Source organism: Nipponia nippon, unplaced genomic scaffold (assembly GCF_047370975.1).
Source record: "Nipponia nippon isolate SJK-2023a ecotype South Korea unplaced genomic scaffold, ASM4737097v1 scaffold_1, whole genome shotgun sequence".
In the NCBI taxonomy this organism is placed as follows: Eukaryota; Metazoa; Chordata; class Aves; order Pelecaniformes; family Threskiornithidae; genus Nipponia; species Nipponia nippon.
Window position 1 is genome coordinate 161,047,698 of NW_028262290.1, and position 19,313 is coordinate 161,067,010.

A 19,313-nucleotide genomic window follows, 5' to 3' on the forward strand; every position below is an offset into this window, starting at 1 on the left:
AGCCAGTCCTCCAGGTTCCTTGCCAAGGCCTGGAAAATAAGAAATCCCTTTGGCAAAAATGGTCAATATTTTTTGAAATTTCATCCTGAAAAATGGAAAATCCAAAAGCCTTTAGAAACTTTGCCAAGATCTGCATGAAAATAAAGAGAGCCTTGTAACCCAAAGCAGCCCCTAGGACAGTGATGGGAACACATGTATAGGAGTTAGGTTATTCTGATAATCTAGGCATGAGAATTTTCATAGTGGGGATTATGACCCTGAATTTGCTTCCCATGGGAATTTTGACCACAAATTCTAACTAGGAATTTCCTTAACTAACCTGAACTTGTCTCCACAGAGAGTTCTCGTTTCAGCAAACTGCTCCTTCCAACCAAAAATATCTTGCTGAAAATTTTCCAGACAGATTTATTCTATACACATGATTACTCAGAAGTCATATTACTATATGACACATCTCAGCAAAGGCTAATTTAAAAAAAAAAAAAAAAGTTTTGCACAAGTCAGACTGCCCCAGGTTAATGTAAAACATGACTATAAACTGATTTTATTAAACTAATTCAAAGGACTGAATGGACTTTTTCATTGCAGTTTAAACCAGCTCAATTTTGTTCTGTTTTAATAGGATTAGGAACCTGCTGTGTTTAAATAGAAATCAGAGCACTGAAACAGGGTAACAAAATTGGTACTAGCCTAGATGAAGATAAGGCTGATTCAATCAATGCTGATAACAGCAGAGGGTCATCTGTGCCCCTTCTGAAGATCCTTCCAGGATTAAGGCATGCATGTGTTGGGAAGGATGTTAGTCTTTGTTTAGTATGATTTTTAACATGTAAGTAATATAATAATAACCAAAATGCAAATCAATATAATTAAACTGGAAAGACATCCATATTACTTTAAGAAAATCTCATTTATGTATTTTTTGTTAATCTCTTGGTGGGATCCCATGTTTGCAGAAAAAAACCTTCCTCCAGATAATTCTACCAGGCAAGATGGGTTGAAATATAAATGCTGGGCTCATCTTATAAATTACTGTCTTTGAAGAGAAGCTTTTGGGTCTCTCTCAAATTAATCTGAAGTACCCAGAAATTCTCCATCGATTTCAACAAGCTTTGGCTCAAGCTTTTAATGCCCTGTAGTTAGCCTTAATATGCAAGATGAACTGGAGGGGTTTTCATTGACAAGCCTGCCTTCTAACAAAAGTCACCATGCATTTCGCAAACAGATGTGCTGAAAAAGTCAGCGAAATAATAACATAAATGTTTATAAAATAACAAAACAAAACAAAAAAAAGGCACAGGAAATATTTGTTATCCTTATTTATTTAATAAAGAACATAATAAACTTGAATTTTTCCAGGTACAAAGAGCTTAATATGTCCTATGATATTGGCTGATATTTTCCTTGCTCTTTTCGTAGCTTGGGTGATTCATGTGGTAGCATTTATTGAACAAATCAACAGAAAAAATGGTAGCACTCACCATGCTTATAGACAGCGTGGGCCAACTATTGAGTTACTGTCTTTAACTAAATCACTGCACCGGGAGGTTGTATCATTGCTAGATTCAGATCGGCATCTCCATTAATAAAGATCTGCAAGTGAGGTTATTTGAAGTTTTTAAGGGGAGTTCTGCATACCATATAAAGATACCATTCTCTCTTCAACTCTAAAGAAATGTGCCACAAAACAATAGAAAACCCAATAGAAAACCAACCTTCCAATTACAAAGGTTTTGAAATTAATTTACAATTCAGTTTTAGAAAGTTGCACTGTAAACATCTATAGTTAAGACCCTCTTTCAGATTTTTTTGCATTATGATTTTTTTTTTTTACAGGTTTTGGGTAGAAGATGGAACCATCTGTAATTGCATCAGTACTATACAGTCTCACAGCAATGATATAATAAAATGTTCAATGCAAGGGTGAAATGACCAGAGGAAGAGCTCTTCTCTAATATAATCAGTGACCAGTTAATCAACCCATTACATCCCATTCATTACTGGGCCTGACCCTTAAGAAGAATATCAGTTGAATATTTTCTAATATAAGTTGCAAATAATTAAAATACTTTTTAAAACATGACCAACACTGCACTGCTGAGTGCAGGCTGCCTTTTTCCTTGGGTTTTGAATAGTTTATATTGTATGTGAAAAAAATCACATAAGAAATGCTCCTTTTTCTTAGTATTTTTCCCTCTCTTTTATTCTAAAGCTTTGAAAAGAAAATAATTTTACCAGTTGTCAGCCAATAAATGCTTGTTCAGCAAGTAATGAATGTACTATTTTCTAATTAAACAGTTTCATTACAGGCAGCAGCTCATTGCTAATGATCAATAAATCCCATTGAGAAGAAAACATTTTAATCAGTAAGTCGTGTCCTCTGAGTGTCAGCCACTCTATAAACTCACAAGGTACATATATATGTATAGATATACGTATGTGTGTATATATATATGCATATAAATATAAAAATCGCATACTCTTTCTGGGTGATATGTACAGTCAGAATAACATTACAGCATAAATACACAGGGAATCTGTATAAAGTTTCTCTAATTTGAGAAGCCTTGAGCAATTTTGGTTTTTTGTGGGGGGGTTAGGGGTGGGGAGAGAGGACAGAATAAAGAGTGTTTTCACTTTAAGGAACAAAGAGTAGTTCCCTTAAGTTAGAATCTAATTACATACAAGATTTAAAGGCAACAAAATCCCTGGAGGAACAGCCCTATGTTATACACCATAGACATGGGGTTAAAAGGGCAAGAGAGCATGATTATAATAATACTTATATAGTACTTTTCATTCCCTTATATAGTACTTTTCATTCCCTTATAGCACTTTGCAACCAGAAAGTCATACAACACACCTGTGAGGTAGGTAAGTATTATTATCCCCATTTTACAGATGGGTAAACTGAGGCACAGATAGGTTAAATTATTTGCCTAAAAATCATGTAGTAAGAATCAGGAATAGACCCCAGGAATCCTGATGGCAAATCCTCTGAATTAACCGATAGACCACTCTCAAGTGAATGCCTGAGACACCTCTCAATGAATGGAGAGAATATATTAGCCCATATTTACACAGATACATCATCATCCTTTTGACATGTTGTCTTTACATATTCTGACTTGTTTAGAGGACAGGTAACAATGGCCATAGATAAACTTGACTGTAACATGTTACTTTAATTCTTGTTGCCAACCCCATGTGGATTTTGACTCCTTTACAACCTGGGATGTAACTAAATGTCAATGACAATACACCTTAAATACATTCTTGATATCTTTGCTTCTCCAGGTGAAAAGCACAATTACTCTTCCTTAAAGTGCAATGGCTCATTACAGAAATCTCGAGATTTTCCATGAAGTCCAACCAAACCCAAGTACAATCAGTCTGAAGGTGAAAAAGAAATAACTTGTCTGTAATGATGGACTTGTCTCTGTATTCCATAAATACCTTTTCACATTCTATCGAGGCTGAAAGTTTAATAATAAATAATAATCTATATTAGCATGTAAAACCTCTAATACTTCTCTACAGCCACACATCCACCTTTCACCCCGTTGTCATTTCTTTGGCCTGAAGCTGATGGACACATCGACTGTAAATATCACTTTGCCTACAGGAATGAGGACATATCTATTTTCTAGTAGATTCTTTTTATTGGTTCCTGTATTTCTTGTCCTTCTCCAGTAATCTAACGGTATGGTCTGAGAAAATGAAAGATGGATACTGAGTAGAAAGGATTCAAAACCTCAAAATTTACGTACAGATCCAGAGGCAATTCCCCTCCCACCTTTTTGATCACACTGTTGCAGCCGTTCTGCATGGTCCAATTGGTGTTGTTTTTAGTAGTAGTAATAGCAGTAGTAGTAGTAGTTTTGGAGTAATACTGATGCACGCAGTTTCCAATAAGGCTGCTTAGCTCAGTGTTCCTGGGGAAAACACAACCTATCCCACTACCTTAACAGAAACTTTGCCGGCGTAGATGGTGCTTTGGAGCACTACACACAAACATGATGCACTACTTCTATGGCGAGTTTGATTGCGGTATTCAAAGCAGATGCTTGAAACATACTAAAAAATTAGTGCTTTTATTAACAGTTTTACAAACAGAATCCATTACTGTCTAGTTTCCTGAAGGATAGAACAAGCCATTTCTCTCATTATTTTGACATCATTTCCTCCTCTGCTTTTTGTATTTCTGCTGATGAGCAGTTGCAAGTCCCAAGAGGGAGGGCTTAGTGTAATAAACAGTTAAAATGTTGCTAATTTGATAGTTTACTTTGCAACAACTTTCCTCTTGAAATGATGGGGATCCCACAAGTTCCTATTACCTTGACTCAGAGTTCATCATGAAGAGTGTAAGGATCATTAATCTCCATGGAAAAAGAGACTTTTTTTTTTAAGTAAAAAAATATCAAATATAATAAATTTATGAAAGACCATTCACAACATATACAGTAAGTGTTACATTTTGCTACAGCAGCTGTGATATTTTTTTTTTCTTTTTAGAATGCAAGGTCATACATCGCCGTAAGTAAACACACTAATATGAGTAAGACCTTAAATGAATGTATACAGCCAGGCTTTATCTGTGGATAGATATACACTGTGTTTACTGTTTTACAGTCTAGCATATTCTTATTCACACCATTGATATAACAGCTATGACCCTGCAAAGATTCTTCCTGTGCATATATAAATATAAATATTGAGCCAAGTCAAAAAGAGCAGGGTCAAAGGTTATATGACTTATTAGACTCCTGTAGTTAAGGGTAAAAACTCCATTGTTTCTTTTGCAACTAATTTTTAATAAGAAGGCTGCTTCAATCATTGTGTAGTTACAGCATTACATTCTGTAAACAATATTTTAAAGCATTCTAAACAAACATTTAAACAATTGATTCTTTATCCTTGTCCGGCGAGAGAAGACAATCTATAGCCTCATCGCTTTTGCTCGAGTCTGTCATCTTCAGCTGGAGATTATCACTCGTACCTCTGGTGACACTGTCGTAGGATGGAGGGAAAGACGTAGAGGACAGAGTTTCTGATTTGTCTATTGGCCTGCCGTAGTTTTCGTTCATCATGAATGCAATAAGACCCTCCTTCTCGGGTGCATCGTCCTCGAGGATGCTGCCCTCAAAAGTCCTGTGCCGGTACAAGTAAGATGCCTGCTTCATGGAGCGCCGAAACAAATGTCTCCTGTAGGCCCGCTGGATGACGATGGCAGAGACCTCTTCTTGTTTCCGTCTGAGAGTTGTTGTAATCGGTTCATAAGAGATCTTAGACGGATTCGCTGCCATGAACTTTTCTTCCATCTGTATTTTAAGGGCATCCATCTCTCCAGATTCTCCTAGCACCCTTTTTGTAAAAGCAAACAAAATATCCAAGCAATGGATCCTATCTCCACTAACCATGGGGAGGTCCATTGCTATGAGTTTGATTTTGTTTGGTTTCGCTATGCGCAAAGGTTCTGACAGTGCATCTGCAAAGTCTGAAAGTGCAGAATACTCAATAAACTGAGTGGCTTCAGGGTCAAACTTCTCCCAGATTTCATAGAACATATCAAAATCATCCTCACTTAGAGGCTCTGTACTTTCCTCAGTGGCTACACTGAAGTTCTCTAAAATAATGGCTATATACATGTTTACAACAATGAGAAATGATATAATGATATAAGTAACAAAGAATAAAATCCCTACGGCAGGGCTTCCACAGTCTCCCTTTGAACCATTTGCATTCGGAAGGTTTGGGTCGCAATACGGTGGTCCAGTGTTTAAAATAGGGTTGAGAAGACCATCCCAGCCAGCTGACGTTGTGATTTGGAAGAGACAGAGCATGCTGTTAGCAAAGGTTTGGAAGTTGAACATGTCATCAATCCCATGCTCCTTCTTAACATAGGCAAAGTTAGCCATGCCAAAAATGGCATAAATGAACATGACCAGAAAAAGCAAGAGGCCAATGTTGAACAGAGCAGGTAGGGACATCATTAAGGCAAACAGGAGAGTTCGAATTCCTTTGGCTCCCCGGATAAGTCTTAGGATCCGGCCAATCCGAGCCAAGCGAATGACTCTGAAGAGTGTGGGAGAGAAGAAATATTTCTGGATGATGTCAGAAAGTACGGTGCCTTGAAAAGAAAAGAAACAAACAGTGAGTTAGTACATGGGAAATAATCCCAGGCTTCCCTTTAAAGAAATCAGTCAGGGTTATGGACAAAATCAATGAAAAGTTCCCCAAACTGGAAGACCTATAATAAAGGGAATGGCATTGTCATTAGTGTTTTCATGCCTATTTAATCCATGCAGACTTTTGAGGCTATGAGCAAAGGTGTCAATAGTAGCCGTATTTTTATTGAGGGAAAGACAGTCTATTGGGAATGAGAAATCAGGATCAACTCAGATGGGACATACCTATCTGCAGCTTTTGGTCACGATTTTTGGTCAAGACTTTTGGTCACCTGAGCCATTTATCCTGAGTGTAACTGGTCAGAATTTTTCTGATTTGACAATATTTTTGTCTGTAAAGTGTTTGTGAGTCAGCACTGAAAAGCTGGTGAGCTGGACCTGGTTTTCCGAGCCACCACCAGAACAGTGCAGGTTTCTACTGGAAATCCACTTGGTTGGTTGTTTGCTTATTAATTTTTCCAGTTTCCCTGATGGGCTGGGAGGGAACTAAGGGCTAAGATTGTACTAGCAAGGAAATGAGCTTGCATCTCTGTAGCTAAACTGTTCCTGCAGAAACAGAGTAGCTTGGTCCGGATTGTCTAATGCCAACAGTCCCTGGTTGCACTGAGCTGTGCTGAGCTCATGTCTCCCAGCCCAGCCCGGGAGAGGTCTCACTCACATGGCCCAAGTCCTCTGACACTGAAACAACCTAGTTGATCATGGGGCAGCCCTATGACAAACGTGACAGCTCTGGTTAACCGGCTGCTATGGGCATATCCTGAGCATCCAGCATCAAGGCTCTGATGACAGCTGTATGGTAGTGATGTTCCCTGGGTGACCCAAATCTGAAATCCACGTGGTCTTGGCTGATCCAAGGGCCCCAAAGCACAGGCTGCGCTCTGGGCACTAGGGATCTCCTGCATTGGGACCTTGCAGGCTCTCTGGTCCACCAGAGTGAGTTTAGAGCAACAGAAGCATCAGTCAATGAGATGATGGCTCCGTTTTCCTAACGTGACAGTTTTACTTTCACCTCTTCCTTCCTTCAAAATGGAAACTATATTGGAAAAGCCAAATTTCTGAGTTCCTTCTGCTCACTGGATCAGTTGATCATCTTTTAGTTGCTACTTTATTTCCCACGTTGTGAAAACTCTTTTGGCAGGACTTCAGATTCACATTTGACCTGCACTCCTGTAGCACCTAACCTATGATCTATGGTTGGGGCTGCAGAACAACAAAAGGCACAAATTAACAATAAAACCATGTCTCTCTGTTTCGTCCCTTGGGTAGATGAGGATTTGGAGCTCCAGAGACAAAAGGGCTGAGAACAGCCAGACTCACTGCACTTGCCCAAATGTGCCCTGAAGGGCTATTTCACACTAAGGTAATAAAAAGTAAGTAGAAAAACAATAGCAGTCTGCATGTGCCCTTTTCATGTGGCTTTTTTACTTCTCTGTCTCTGGCTGTTATGCAGAACTGGGTTTAAGTGCATGGTGCCAGTTCTGGACCATGTTTTATCACCAGAAACCATTAAGTGTGGTGTGATAAACCTTATAGCTTCACTGATCACACAAGTTATTATTAGGCAGTATTATGTTGTATTATTTAAATATCAAACATAGGCTTAGGAACTAATTCTCTGAGTTGAAAGTGTATTTTATTGCATGAAGCCTTCAACTTTGTCTAATTAAATTTAGGTCTGCCTTTTTAACTTTGGAGTTTGAGTGAAAATCCAGATTCACCTACCTACGATAGACAGAATCACGACGACAAAGTCAAATATGTTCCAGCCATTGGTGAAGTAGTAGTGTCGCAGAGCCACCATTTTGATGATGCACTCCCCGGTGAAGATGGCAACAAAAAGCATGTTGATTTTATGGAGGATGTTCACTTTTTCTTGACTTTGGTCATCCGTTTCCACCATCATCGTAACCATGTTAAGGCAGATGAGAATCATGATGGAGACATCAAAGGCTTGTTTTGAGACGACATCAAAAATAAAACCTTGATATTTGTTCTGGAGGAAAGGAGAAGATTTAGTTAGGAAATTTGAACTGTGTCAAAATGATGACGTCATTGTCTCCTGATTGATCAGAAACTAGAGGAAAATAGACAATGTACTGCTTCAGATTAGAACTTCATAAACATAAAGATGATGACGAATGGTTGGATGATAGAGTTTTCAAACCCATTTACTCCTAATGATTCTTGAAACTATTGAAAAAAGACCTTGGACTGGGGCCATGAATTCATTCAATGCAGGCATGTGGCCACTGCCATGACTACATATGTAAATTGGCCTTTTAGTCAATATTGCAGAACAATGGGAATTTTGTACCACACAGGTCACTGGACTTGCAAATACTGTCCAAAATCAAAACATGTAAATACTAAGTGGCTTTCATCTGGAAGCAATCACTCTTCCTACACTGGGAAGTTCAATTGCATTCATTCTATTAAATAAATATTCAGCTACTACACATAGTACAACTGAATTATGCCATTCTTACCAGTGGCCTTGGAATCGGCTTTTGAGGTTTCTTAGATCCCAACTTTTTCATTGCATTATAATACTTTTTCTGTTCTTCTGTCATAAAGATATCCTGGCCACCTAAGTATAGGGTGAGAATAAAGCTATTACTTTTGATGAAAAGAGGTCCACTGCCTCCATCCAAAGTTCAGGGCTGCATCCTCTTCTACGTTCTTATTTCCCTTTTCATGTAGCTTTCATCAAAATATCTAAGAAGGGCTTGATGAAATGCAGTGCTGGGAGCTGCTTATTGCATGGAGGTGAAGGGCAGGAGACACAGAGCAGTGCAGGCAACCAAGGAGGAGCAAGACTCGGATTCTGTCTGCACTCAAGGTAGGTCCAGAGCGGGAGGGGAAAATAAAAGAACCTCAACCCTTTGTTTAGAGCCTACAAAACAGTGAGAAACACAGCTCTCAGGCCAGGCTGCTCCTCCCTGACCCTGGCTGCACCTTGGGGCAGGGAGGCGATGGGTTGAGGAGAACAGGTTGCACTGCTCTGAGGGACGGCGGTGTTAGTGCATCGGGGACAGCAGGGCAGTCTGTGCCTCTGTGGCAGAGTTTGTGCCAGAGATCCCATCTGCATGGAGCTGCTTCACTGCTTTCTGTGGGGAATATAATCCCCCAGCCTGTATTTTCAGGATGCTCATCCTGTGGGGACATTTGGGGCTGCCGCAACTGTGCTTTTGTAAAAGTCCTGCAAGGGGTTTTCTGCAGCTGTTCTGTCAATGCTAATCTTGAGGCTAATGTGGCAAAGCCACTGCTTATAAGTCTATCCCTTGCCCTGGTCTCTGCAGCAATCACAAGGTGATGCGTAACATATGCACTACTTATCTTTTTCTTTTGTTGGTTAAAATTGTCAATGATGACACCAATGAAGAGGTTCAATGTGAAGAAAGACCCGAAGATGATGAAAATCACAAAGTACAGGTACATGTATAAATTACATTCCCATTCAGGCTGCTCCTCACACTGCAAAGGGAAAAGGGAAAAAGCGAAAATGACACCATCTCTGCACATATCACAATATTAATGCAGTTAGAAGAAAACTGTCCATCAGCAATAAAGATTATGAAACAGGAAAAACAGTGTAACAACTCCCACTAGCAGAGTCAGCGCTCCACGGTCTCTGTTTGAAGTTTACTACTGGCATCTGCAATGCCATGGTCATTTCAGCTACATTTCACAACACTGTCACAGCAATCACACTGCTTCAGAAAGTGCAACTTCAGAATAAATCCTATAAAATATTCTCAGTCTGAACCCAGAAGGGGAAAAGAATCCATTTTCTGATTAGCCCTAATCTTATATGAACTGATGGTACTTATAAAAACCATAAGTATGATTGCAGTATAATTAAATGTTACTTAAAACCACTGTATTGAGAGTCAGTGTATTTAGAAGTACAATTTTTCTTTTATGAAGGGTAGGAATGAATAAGATCTCTTGCTGAAGGACTGAGCAATGCAGTCAAATAGCCTAAAATCACATGTACCACATTTGGCAAAAATGCTCAGATTTGCCCCACCAGCTCCAGGTATCTAACCAAGGTGCCAGAAGCTCACATTTCCCTAAATGCCGTATTTTCTCATGTGTAACCCATGTGTTTCATTCAGTAGCAGGGACGATACACACACGTGTACATGTAATACAAGAATAAATCAACATCATGAGCTGTGTTATGCAAAGCTAATTCTCCACTCCTTTGATGTCATGAGGTTTTTTCACCCCTTATTCCTCCATTTAGGGCTCGACTCCCTGTTACTCAATTCAGACTGCCAAATTCCCAGTACTCAGTGTAATCTTGTTCGTTTAATATTATTAAAAGAGCAACAACAACAAAACTAAACCATGTGTGATATAGCAAGGAAAAAGCCCCCCTTTTTTTTTTTTTTTAAGGAAACCTGAAAGCTGAATGGGATGTAGGTAGGAACTGGTTGCCAGCGCAGGGCAGTCACCAATACCCAGAGCTCCAGCACATCTCAAGCCAGAGCTGGAAGTTCATACCAGCCGCTTTCCCTGCCAGGAGCTCCTCCACCCTCCTTGAGTGGAGCTGCTGGTTACAGAGAAGAAACTTGCTGAAAGTGAAGATATAGTGGGGGCTGAGGATGGGGATTACAAGGGGATGTAACTTAAACTCAATGCTTTTAAAGAGTTTCCAGTTATCACAAGTTAGATCTGTGGAAAATATGGCAGTCAGCGGGGAGAGTGGAAGAAACAGAGAGGAGAATTTAGGTTTTTGGTAGACTCAGTCTCACTCTGGGGATGCCTCCTGTGCTGGGAATTTTGCAGTATGAGTAGATCAATCAGTTGTGTAGAACTAAGGGCTGCATTTGTTCTGATCTCAGGGTCACGATGCCTCAGTACCAGCTGCTAAAAATGAAGGTCTGCAACTATCTCAACCAGAGTAAGACAAGGGCTGGCAACCTGCATGTATTTTGTTGCTGTTGTTGTTAAACACCATGAATGATGCAAAAGTCAATGGAAAAGGAAATTATTAATTTCTCTGTAGTGACCTACCTCTCGTGAATCCACTGCTGCATACATAATGTCCATCCAACCTTTAAATGTGGCCTGAAAAAAACCCCACAAAATACACAATTAAGCATCTTAAATAGGCATATCTTGAAATGATGCCATCACCTCTGTGATGAGTTTTCAAAATGCAATGATGTTGAGTGTGTTCTTCCCAGTTAATGAATTGCCTCTCTAAGTAATATGTATCTATGGGTTTATGTTCATTTAGACATTTAAAATCATTACAGAACGGTTTTCTCCTGGATTCTCTTATTCATGTTTTCTGATTTTCTGCAGTTGTAGTGATAAAGCAGAGGTTTTTAAAAGAGATTTTAAAAAGGAGACAAAACACGGCAATTCAATCTTTGGAAGTTTTAACCTTAAGAATTTCAAGTAACTAAGAGATATGGCTACACAGGACAACTCAGAGTGCTGTCCTGCACAAGTCTCAGACCAGGTGAGATGGGTCCCATCCATATTGCTTGTTCAGACTGATGGGCAGTGACTATGTTGTAGGATCCCACTGAAGCTTGGATTCTGCCCTCCTTTAAAATGGGGTAAATTAAGGCAATGTCAAAGCCCAGGGAGACACATAAATCACAGCTGACTTGAAAGGAGCAAAGGCAATCAACACCTGCTGTGAGTCTGGCCCTGGAAACGCCATCTGCTTTACTGTTCAGATTTTCTTCCTTTAAATCAGGGTTTCTAATTATTATTTTTCTAATTGTTTAAACAAGGAGGGACTCCACAGAAGTCAGTGCCTGTTACTGGAACCTGCAGTGGAGAAAGAGCAGTGACAATACTCCTAGGAGAAACATGCAGAAGTGATTTTTACTATTCTGTATCAAAAACATGACTCTCTGCTCTCAATATATGCCTCTCATTAGACACAGCCTGACGCCAAACATACCTGGCATTAGATCTGACTCTGGCCTAAGCCACATTACCTTTATATTAGTCCTCTGGGGTTGTTTCTCATTTGACTTCTGACCCATTTAGACTTACCCTGGATTTAAAATTGGTGTGAGCAGCGAATGAGGCATTTTTAGATTTATTGATTTAATCGGATTTACACTAGCATGCCTGAAAGATCCATGCTCAATTTTTTTTTTTAATCCTACTGTCACTTAGGTTGAATTTTCACCGTGGTGTGCAGGCACGCAATTCCAGATAATGCTAATAGGAATTTGGCCAGTGGTTCCCAGGGGAAGCCCAAGCATTTGCGTTGAGCTAGGTACATCCAGAGATTTTAGAAATGCTCCATTATACATTCTCTATTATTAAATTAAATCCTGGAGGTAGCGCTGCCTTACCATTTCCCTCTGAAGGCTACTGAGCAAAGGGAAAATGTGGTACAAGAGGTTAACCGTATTTCTCATGAAAGTATATATAATGTTTGAAAGGTTGCATTCATTTTTATCTGCTGGTTGAAAGAGATTAAACCCCGCAAACCAGAACCCTTTGGAAAATCTATTCCATGATACTGTGTGTTAAAAAACACTTTAGATGTAAAGTGTTTATAGGAATGATCAGCAGTTTTATTGAAACAAATAATTATTTGAACCTGTCATGATGATCCTCCTTAACTGTTCTAATATTTTCCTTTTTTGAGGTTCTCTTTCTAATCTGATGAAAGATTTCCTGGTGTCATTACAGTTGCTTGCAGCTTCCAGCTCAAAGTGCCATTCAGGAAGGGTGGACGGGATGAAACAAGAAATCCTTTTCCCCGTGGCACAAAACGATATGATCTTAGCCTGTACTTTTCTCCCACTTGGGAGGAAATCTTTTCTCTTGAGTAGCTATTTTACTCCTTGATGTGTACCACAGACACAAGAGACACTACTGCAAGGCACAGTGGTTTATAGCAATAATAGATGATGAAGTGATCTGACAAAAAATAAATATTAAGAGAATGAAGTACTGTGATTTTCTGTTTTTCCCAGTTGTCCAGAAGTAAGAGAATTAAAAATCCATGGGGCTTCTGGAAAGCTTCCCTAGACACTTCATCTGCAGAGGGTAAAAGATACTGAGAATGAAAGAAATATAACACTGGGGAAAGAAATTATTTATCTGGAATTAGTAACCACTTACACTCTGGATAAGGAAGTGACAAAATCTTCATGGGAGTGTTTGTGATATTATCCTGCCTGGAAGCTATCCAGAGAAACACCATTTTCTACTGAAACTGTCATGTGATGAGATTATCTACCGATAAACTCATCTTGGGATGGGATTACATTTTGTTATTTGACTGGTGGTTAGAGCTGCAACACAGTAAATTAGTGGGGAGGAGGATAGGTGGGATGGCACTAGCTGCCCTCAAACCATTTATTGTATAACCAAATGGTGCCTTAAAATAAAACAAGCCTTTGAATCTGCTAGGGGGATTTTTTTTTCTAGAAAAGGACTGCAATAGTGCAATAAAAACGGGTGCTTATGACGGCGGAAATACTGGTCTTACAATTACTTCTTTAAGCATTACTATTGGTGAGAGAAACTTCTGAAAGCTAAAACAGAGCCACCAACAGTACAATCAAACTACACATATTTAAGTTGGCTATGCTAACTCCACTGTCTGCTGGCTTTTCTGTTGAATTTTTTTGTTTGTTCCATTTTACCATCGGAGCAGTTTTATACTGAATATTCCTTTTACATTTATTTTGCATTAAGACTATTTGCTTGGAAGGGCACCACTGAGTGTTGGACCCACCAAAGCACCCCAGAAGCCTGCACTGTGCTGGGCTATGTGGGCTCCAAGGGCACTGCCTCTGCTCTCCTTGAATTTCCACCAGTAATTCCTCATGGAAATACTGCTTACTCCTGATCTCGGGACACATGGAGAAATCTACCCTGGAGCACCAATTTAGGGTTTGTTCAGAAGCACAGAATTTTTGCACATTTTGCATCCACAGTGAAAGTAAAAGATAGCATTACAGTTTACAGAAGTGCAAGAGATCATTTAACTCAGTAACTTTAGACACACGCTGCTGTCTCATGACCATTTTGTAGCTGATTTATGAGCTCAGTCATGACTTTGAACCCAGCATGAGGGGTTGATTTAACTCTACAGCTCCTGATTGCTGTCCTGGTCTAGGAGTGCTTCTGTTATCTTCCCATTCCTTATCTGGAGTCCCAGAGTGATAAAAAGTTGTAGAACATGTTGGATGTAAGTCTGTTCCTGTCTAAGGAGAACTTTTCCAAGCAAGCCAGATGCTGTGTGAGAGACCACTTGTTTTCTTGGTGTTCTTCAATAGATTGCTGAAATTTCAAGACACGTTGCAAAAAAGTATGTGGAGGTGATCATAACATGAAGGGAAAGATTCTTCAAGGGAAATGCAAAACTCCTACTGGAAATTTAAGATATTTCTTTGTTCAGCTCAAATACAGATTTATAGAACATAGGTGCTGTGATCTTCAAAGCAATTCTGGGAATATAGAAAAACGCATTACTGAAGCACTGGGTTGTAGCAATAATTTTTTCCTAATAGATTAGGGTGTTAAGGATGTTAAATCCCCAGAAGAGTGAATCATCCCTCTTGCAAATTACTAAGTCGTGATAATAAAGATCTTTTCCTCCTCGTGAATGAGGCATTTCTCTTGCTTGTAGAGTGAGCAGAGATTACCTCCTATTTTAGTAATCTGTTGTGAGACAGTGTGTTTGTTAGTCGGAGAAGCTCAAAACTTGACTGACCACTTCACATGAATGTTTTCTCAGGCTCATTAATTCAAAGTGGTACCTTCAGAACAACATGATGGATCCTAAACAAGGTAGGAAAAGAGCAAAGGATATTTGGGGAAAGTTTCATGCAGTTCTCAACTACATTGTCAGAAAGTTTGCCTCTGGATAGTAGTAAGCCTTAAAGTTTCCATAGTAGGAACTTCTCATTTCTTTCAAGGATGCTGTAGAAGTGAAGACAAAACACTAGGCAGACAGATTTTTTTTTTATGTATTTCCATTTGGATTTTCAGACACATTCAGGCATCCAAAGGTAACTTCAGAGTTGATTAAAGGGTGTGTTGCAGCAGCTGAAAATGTCAACAGTCAAAAGACAAGTCCCACTTAAATGCTCCTATTTTGGATCCCAGAGGGTTGTAACCAAAATGCTTATCTCATCATTGCTACGCACTGTCTCAGCATGCACAAAGATGCATCAATGTGTCTGTCTCTTTAGGAGAGCTGAGCTGTTAACTGATCCCCTGCAGTTCCTATGGTAGTTTGCTTATGAAATGTGACTCCATATGGAGGATTATTTGGCAAGGAGCACCTGTAACCGACACTCCTCGGCTGGAGTCTGGCAAAAGATATCCAGATGTTTGGGCCCCTTCTCTGTGGGTGTCATCTTTACACTTTATTGCTTAAGACTGTTGTTAGCAGCAGACAGAAGAGCTCCAGGTGCAGGATGAAAGTTAAAATCAATCCTCTAATGGCATCTGGCTCCTGCCCTTCCTCCTGGAAGAAGGAGCCAGCACCTGACATAGAAGCTGCGCAAGGTTTTAGGGCTCTCTCATTTCCTGCCATAATCCGTTTGTCCAGCCTGCACAGGCTGTACATTTATGGTACTTCTTTTGTATTTCTGCAACTGGAAAGCCTACTTCTCTGCTACCCAATACAGGATCACAGTTTTGAAGGAAACCTGCAGGGTCATCAAGTCCATTTTCGGCTGGAAAAGAGCAGTACTAGACCATCCCTTCATAAATGTGCCGAGATCCACCTAATGACCAGTTAGGTTTTTGCTGCCATCACTGATCCCAAAAGAAGGCAGTCCCACTTGCTGAATGCAGCCAGTGTCACCAGTGTCAAGTGCCCAGGACCTGATACTGTAGAACAGTAGAAGAGACTGCTTCGGGATACTCCTTAGGCAATGCCAATTTATGAAAAGTTGCAAATTTTCAGAAAGCTGGAGCTTGACTCTTACAAAAGAAATGGGGAAGGAATAACTACTACTCTGATGGTGCTTTTTCACCAAACAAACTAGGCATCTGTTATTCAGTCATGGAGGAGATAAGAGGCTTCAGGTGAGGCATAATACTTTAAAACTGGAAATTTTTGCTCAGCTAGATTGGATGTTTAAATAAAAGACAAAGAAAGCACTATATGGAACAGAAAATCTAATTAAAGATGTTCCAAATGAATTAATCTACCCTACATGTGTGAACTGAATATCATAATTACATGCAAAAGATAAAAGCTCTTGCTCTCAGCAAGTTCACTTTATGTCATGGAAAGAACCAAAAGTGGTTGTGCCCATTCTAACCTTTCTGCTTTCCAGAGGATATGAAAGAAAAGACTCGATGGACAGCAGTCAGAAGACCTCAAACTCAAGCATATGTGTACCAGGAACAGAGTATATAAGGATAAGCATTTCTACAAGAAAAGAAAGCTACTTCATGGAGCTATTTCACGCATCTGTGACAGAGAAAAAAAGATCTGGGAGAAAGCAAATTTGCATCACAGAAAGGAGAAGGTCTGGCAGATCTGATGGGGGACCTGTGGGAGGCCCATTGCCTCTTGGAAGGGCAGGTGGGGGCCTGGGGCAGTACCCTACCACGTTGCAAAGGGTGGATGTATATATGTGACAACTGAATTGAGCTCCCAGCATGGAAGTTTTTATCCCAGAAGCAAGGAATGCCATCACAGGCGCTTCAAGACAGTAACCTCCCTGTCCAAGGAAGTAGCAAGGGACTTGTTTCACAATACGTGCATAAAATGCAACACAACAAACACTCCTAGTGCGTATGCAGCCCTTGTCATCACTAGGCTTCAGAGCAAATTAGGAATGGAAATAAGTATCATTACCACTATTTCACATGAGGGCCCCACGGAATTGAAACACAAAGCAATTTGTCTAAAATCACTCCGTAGTCCACCGGCAGAGCCTGGAAAATAAGATGGAGTCTCCTGTGGCTCTATCCATTAAGTTGTGCTGTGTCACAACACAGTAAATCTCTGTGCATACAACCCGTTTATCTATATTTTACATTTGCTACTGAAAAAGGTTGTAAAAGTGGCTTACTTCTGTCTTTATAGATCAAATATTGCCATCACCTTTGAACCTCAACAGTCTCTGATATGCACTCGCCACCTTTCCAGAGAGAGCAGACTGTATGGAGTTAATGATCATCACCACGTTTCATAGTTAGGTTCAGTCTGACTCATTATGTTTAGTGGGTGGAAATGAGGTGAGGAATCAGAATGAGAGGCACCAGTGTCCATCTCAAACATGTCCACGGACGGCAAGCAGAGGACTGTAAATTAAGATTCCTCTGTGACTCCAGCTTTATGCAATAACTTCAGCTGAGTAACCGAAGGTACTGTAACTTCATTTTTTCCCAGCAGGGTATAGTGAAGTCCCAAGCAGTTCAGGAAGGCTGGTGCACACTGTCTGCATGACCAGTCCTTCCTGAACCATGACTTCTTGTTTCTGGCACTGAACTTTTCTCTGGATTACAATATTGACAAAATGGTCTTTAATTCACCTCAATATTCCAGAGGACTACATTAGTGATGCACCAGAAACTCAAATTAAGACCAGAAGCTGCCATAAATATCTCTACACCAAATTAATATGTCAAATATGGATCATTTACACTTGAGGAAAGTCATTCCCTTGATGGATAAGGCTGAAAACCCCAGAAAGCATAGAGTTTAACCTGAGCGTTTAAGCTGATGATTTCAATGGGAACAACCAACATTCACCCATTAGTTTAGTTCCTGGTGGTCACACTTACCACTTGTAGCAGAGCCAGGTACCCAGCTCCAACATTATCGAAGTTAACTTTAACTTTTGTCCAGTAAAATGTGCCTGACACATTATAGAGTATACAGTCACTCATGTTGTTAATAATTTTAGAGTCTAAAGGCATATCTCCTTCTGTCTTATTAATGCACTTCCCAAATTTCCCAGCAAACAGGTTCACTCCCATGATGCTAAAGATAAGCCAGAAGATGAGGCAGACGAGCAGAACATTCATGATGGAAGGGATGGCTCCCACGAGGGCATTGACCACCACCTTTGGTGAAACAGGAGAGAGAAAACAGAATTAATGTCAGCACTTATATAGAGACTTGGCTAACAAGCTGTTGTGCACCCTTGATTAACTAGGTTGAACCCTCACATGGTGACAGGTGGATAACTACTAACGCTACCTAAAGAGCCAGACCACCATGAAAGTCTTCACACATTATTTTTTTTCCTTTTGTAATTGAAGAGCTAATCTGTTGGCATCCCACCCACGGGATGATGTTTTTTCAAGAGGAATCTTTTAATTCAGGAGCAATCTGCGAAGTCATCATGACCTCTCAGATCCTACTGGATAATGCACTTCAGTCAAACCATCTCTAATAATCATACGATTAATTGGAAACGGCTGGGGTACATCACAGTGTCTCAAAACAGACCAAAAAAGATTTCTGAAATCTTTTGCTGAACCCAGGCCTCCATAGTCCTTGGGATGTGAACTCTAGCTGCGATAAATTTTGCTGATTTAAATAATAACTGATTGAGACATACTGTACTAAGCCAACTTCCCCCGTCTGATCAGTATGCATGATTAAAACAATGAAACCATTCTAATTTAACAAAAAATGTATTATTTTTTCCTGTGACATGCTGTAAAGTTCCTACCCACCAACCCAGGCAGGGCTGTAAACCCCTGTGTAAAACCATACATTTTCTGAGGGAATCACACTATCATAAAATGTAGTTCTCCCCTTCCTATGTCAGCAAGTTTTCTTCATATTCACAGCTTTTGGAGACGCTGCCATTGCACGGTCCAGGCAAAGCTGCCTGGCAGCATAGCTGCAGACACCAGCCCCCACAACATGGATTTGTCTCCATCTCTGTCTCATGCTTTGGAGATTAAAATCTGGTAGGCAGACACAAAGCTCTTCCTCTTCTCCATCTACATTTCTGAAACTGAGACAAGGTGATATTGATCCATAAAAATTAAATTTTATTCAATTGTGAAGCTGATTATGGAAAATGTCAGCTCTTGTTTTCTCTTGTATTAGTGTCCAATTTTCTGACAAGCTAATAATGTAACATTCGTTTCCCCATCATTTTTGCATTGCTGAGGAAGAAAAATACCCAGAAGAGTGAAATGGTT

At 39.9% G+C, this 19,313-nt stretch overlaps 1 protein-coding gene across 7 annotated transcripts in view; it reads right to left on the bottom strand.

The window, feature by feature from the left end:
• Positions 1 to 1,304: 1,304 nt before the first annotated feature.
• The window catches only part of LOC104014886 (sodium channel protein type 5 subunit alpha), a 217,260-nt gene continuing 199,251 nt past the window's right edge, over positions 1,305 to 19,313 (bottom strand). For all 7 annotated transcript variants that reach the window (XM_087730822.1, XM_087730859.1, XM_087730851.1 and 4 more), the window contains 6 exons: positions 17,937 to 18,218; positions 11,211 to 11,264; positions 9,525 to 9,662; positions 8,675 to 8,779; positions 7,911 to 8,181; positions 1,305 to 6,130 (listed from right to left, as the gene is read on the bottom strand). In XM_087730822.1, the coding sequence (XP_087586948.1) occupies positions 4,896 to 6,130; positions 7,911 to 8,181; positions 8,675 to 8,779; positions 9,525 to 9,662; positions 11,211 to 11,264; positions 17,937 to 18,218 (2,085 nt within the window). In that variant the 3' untranslated portion in view covers positions 1,305 to 4,895. The remainder of the gene's footprint in view (positions 6,131 to 7,910; positions 8,182 to 8,674; positions 8,780 to 9,524; positions 9,663 to 11,210; positions 11,265 to 17,936; positions 18,219 to 19,313) is intronic.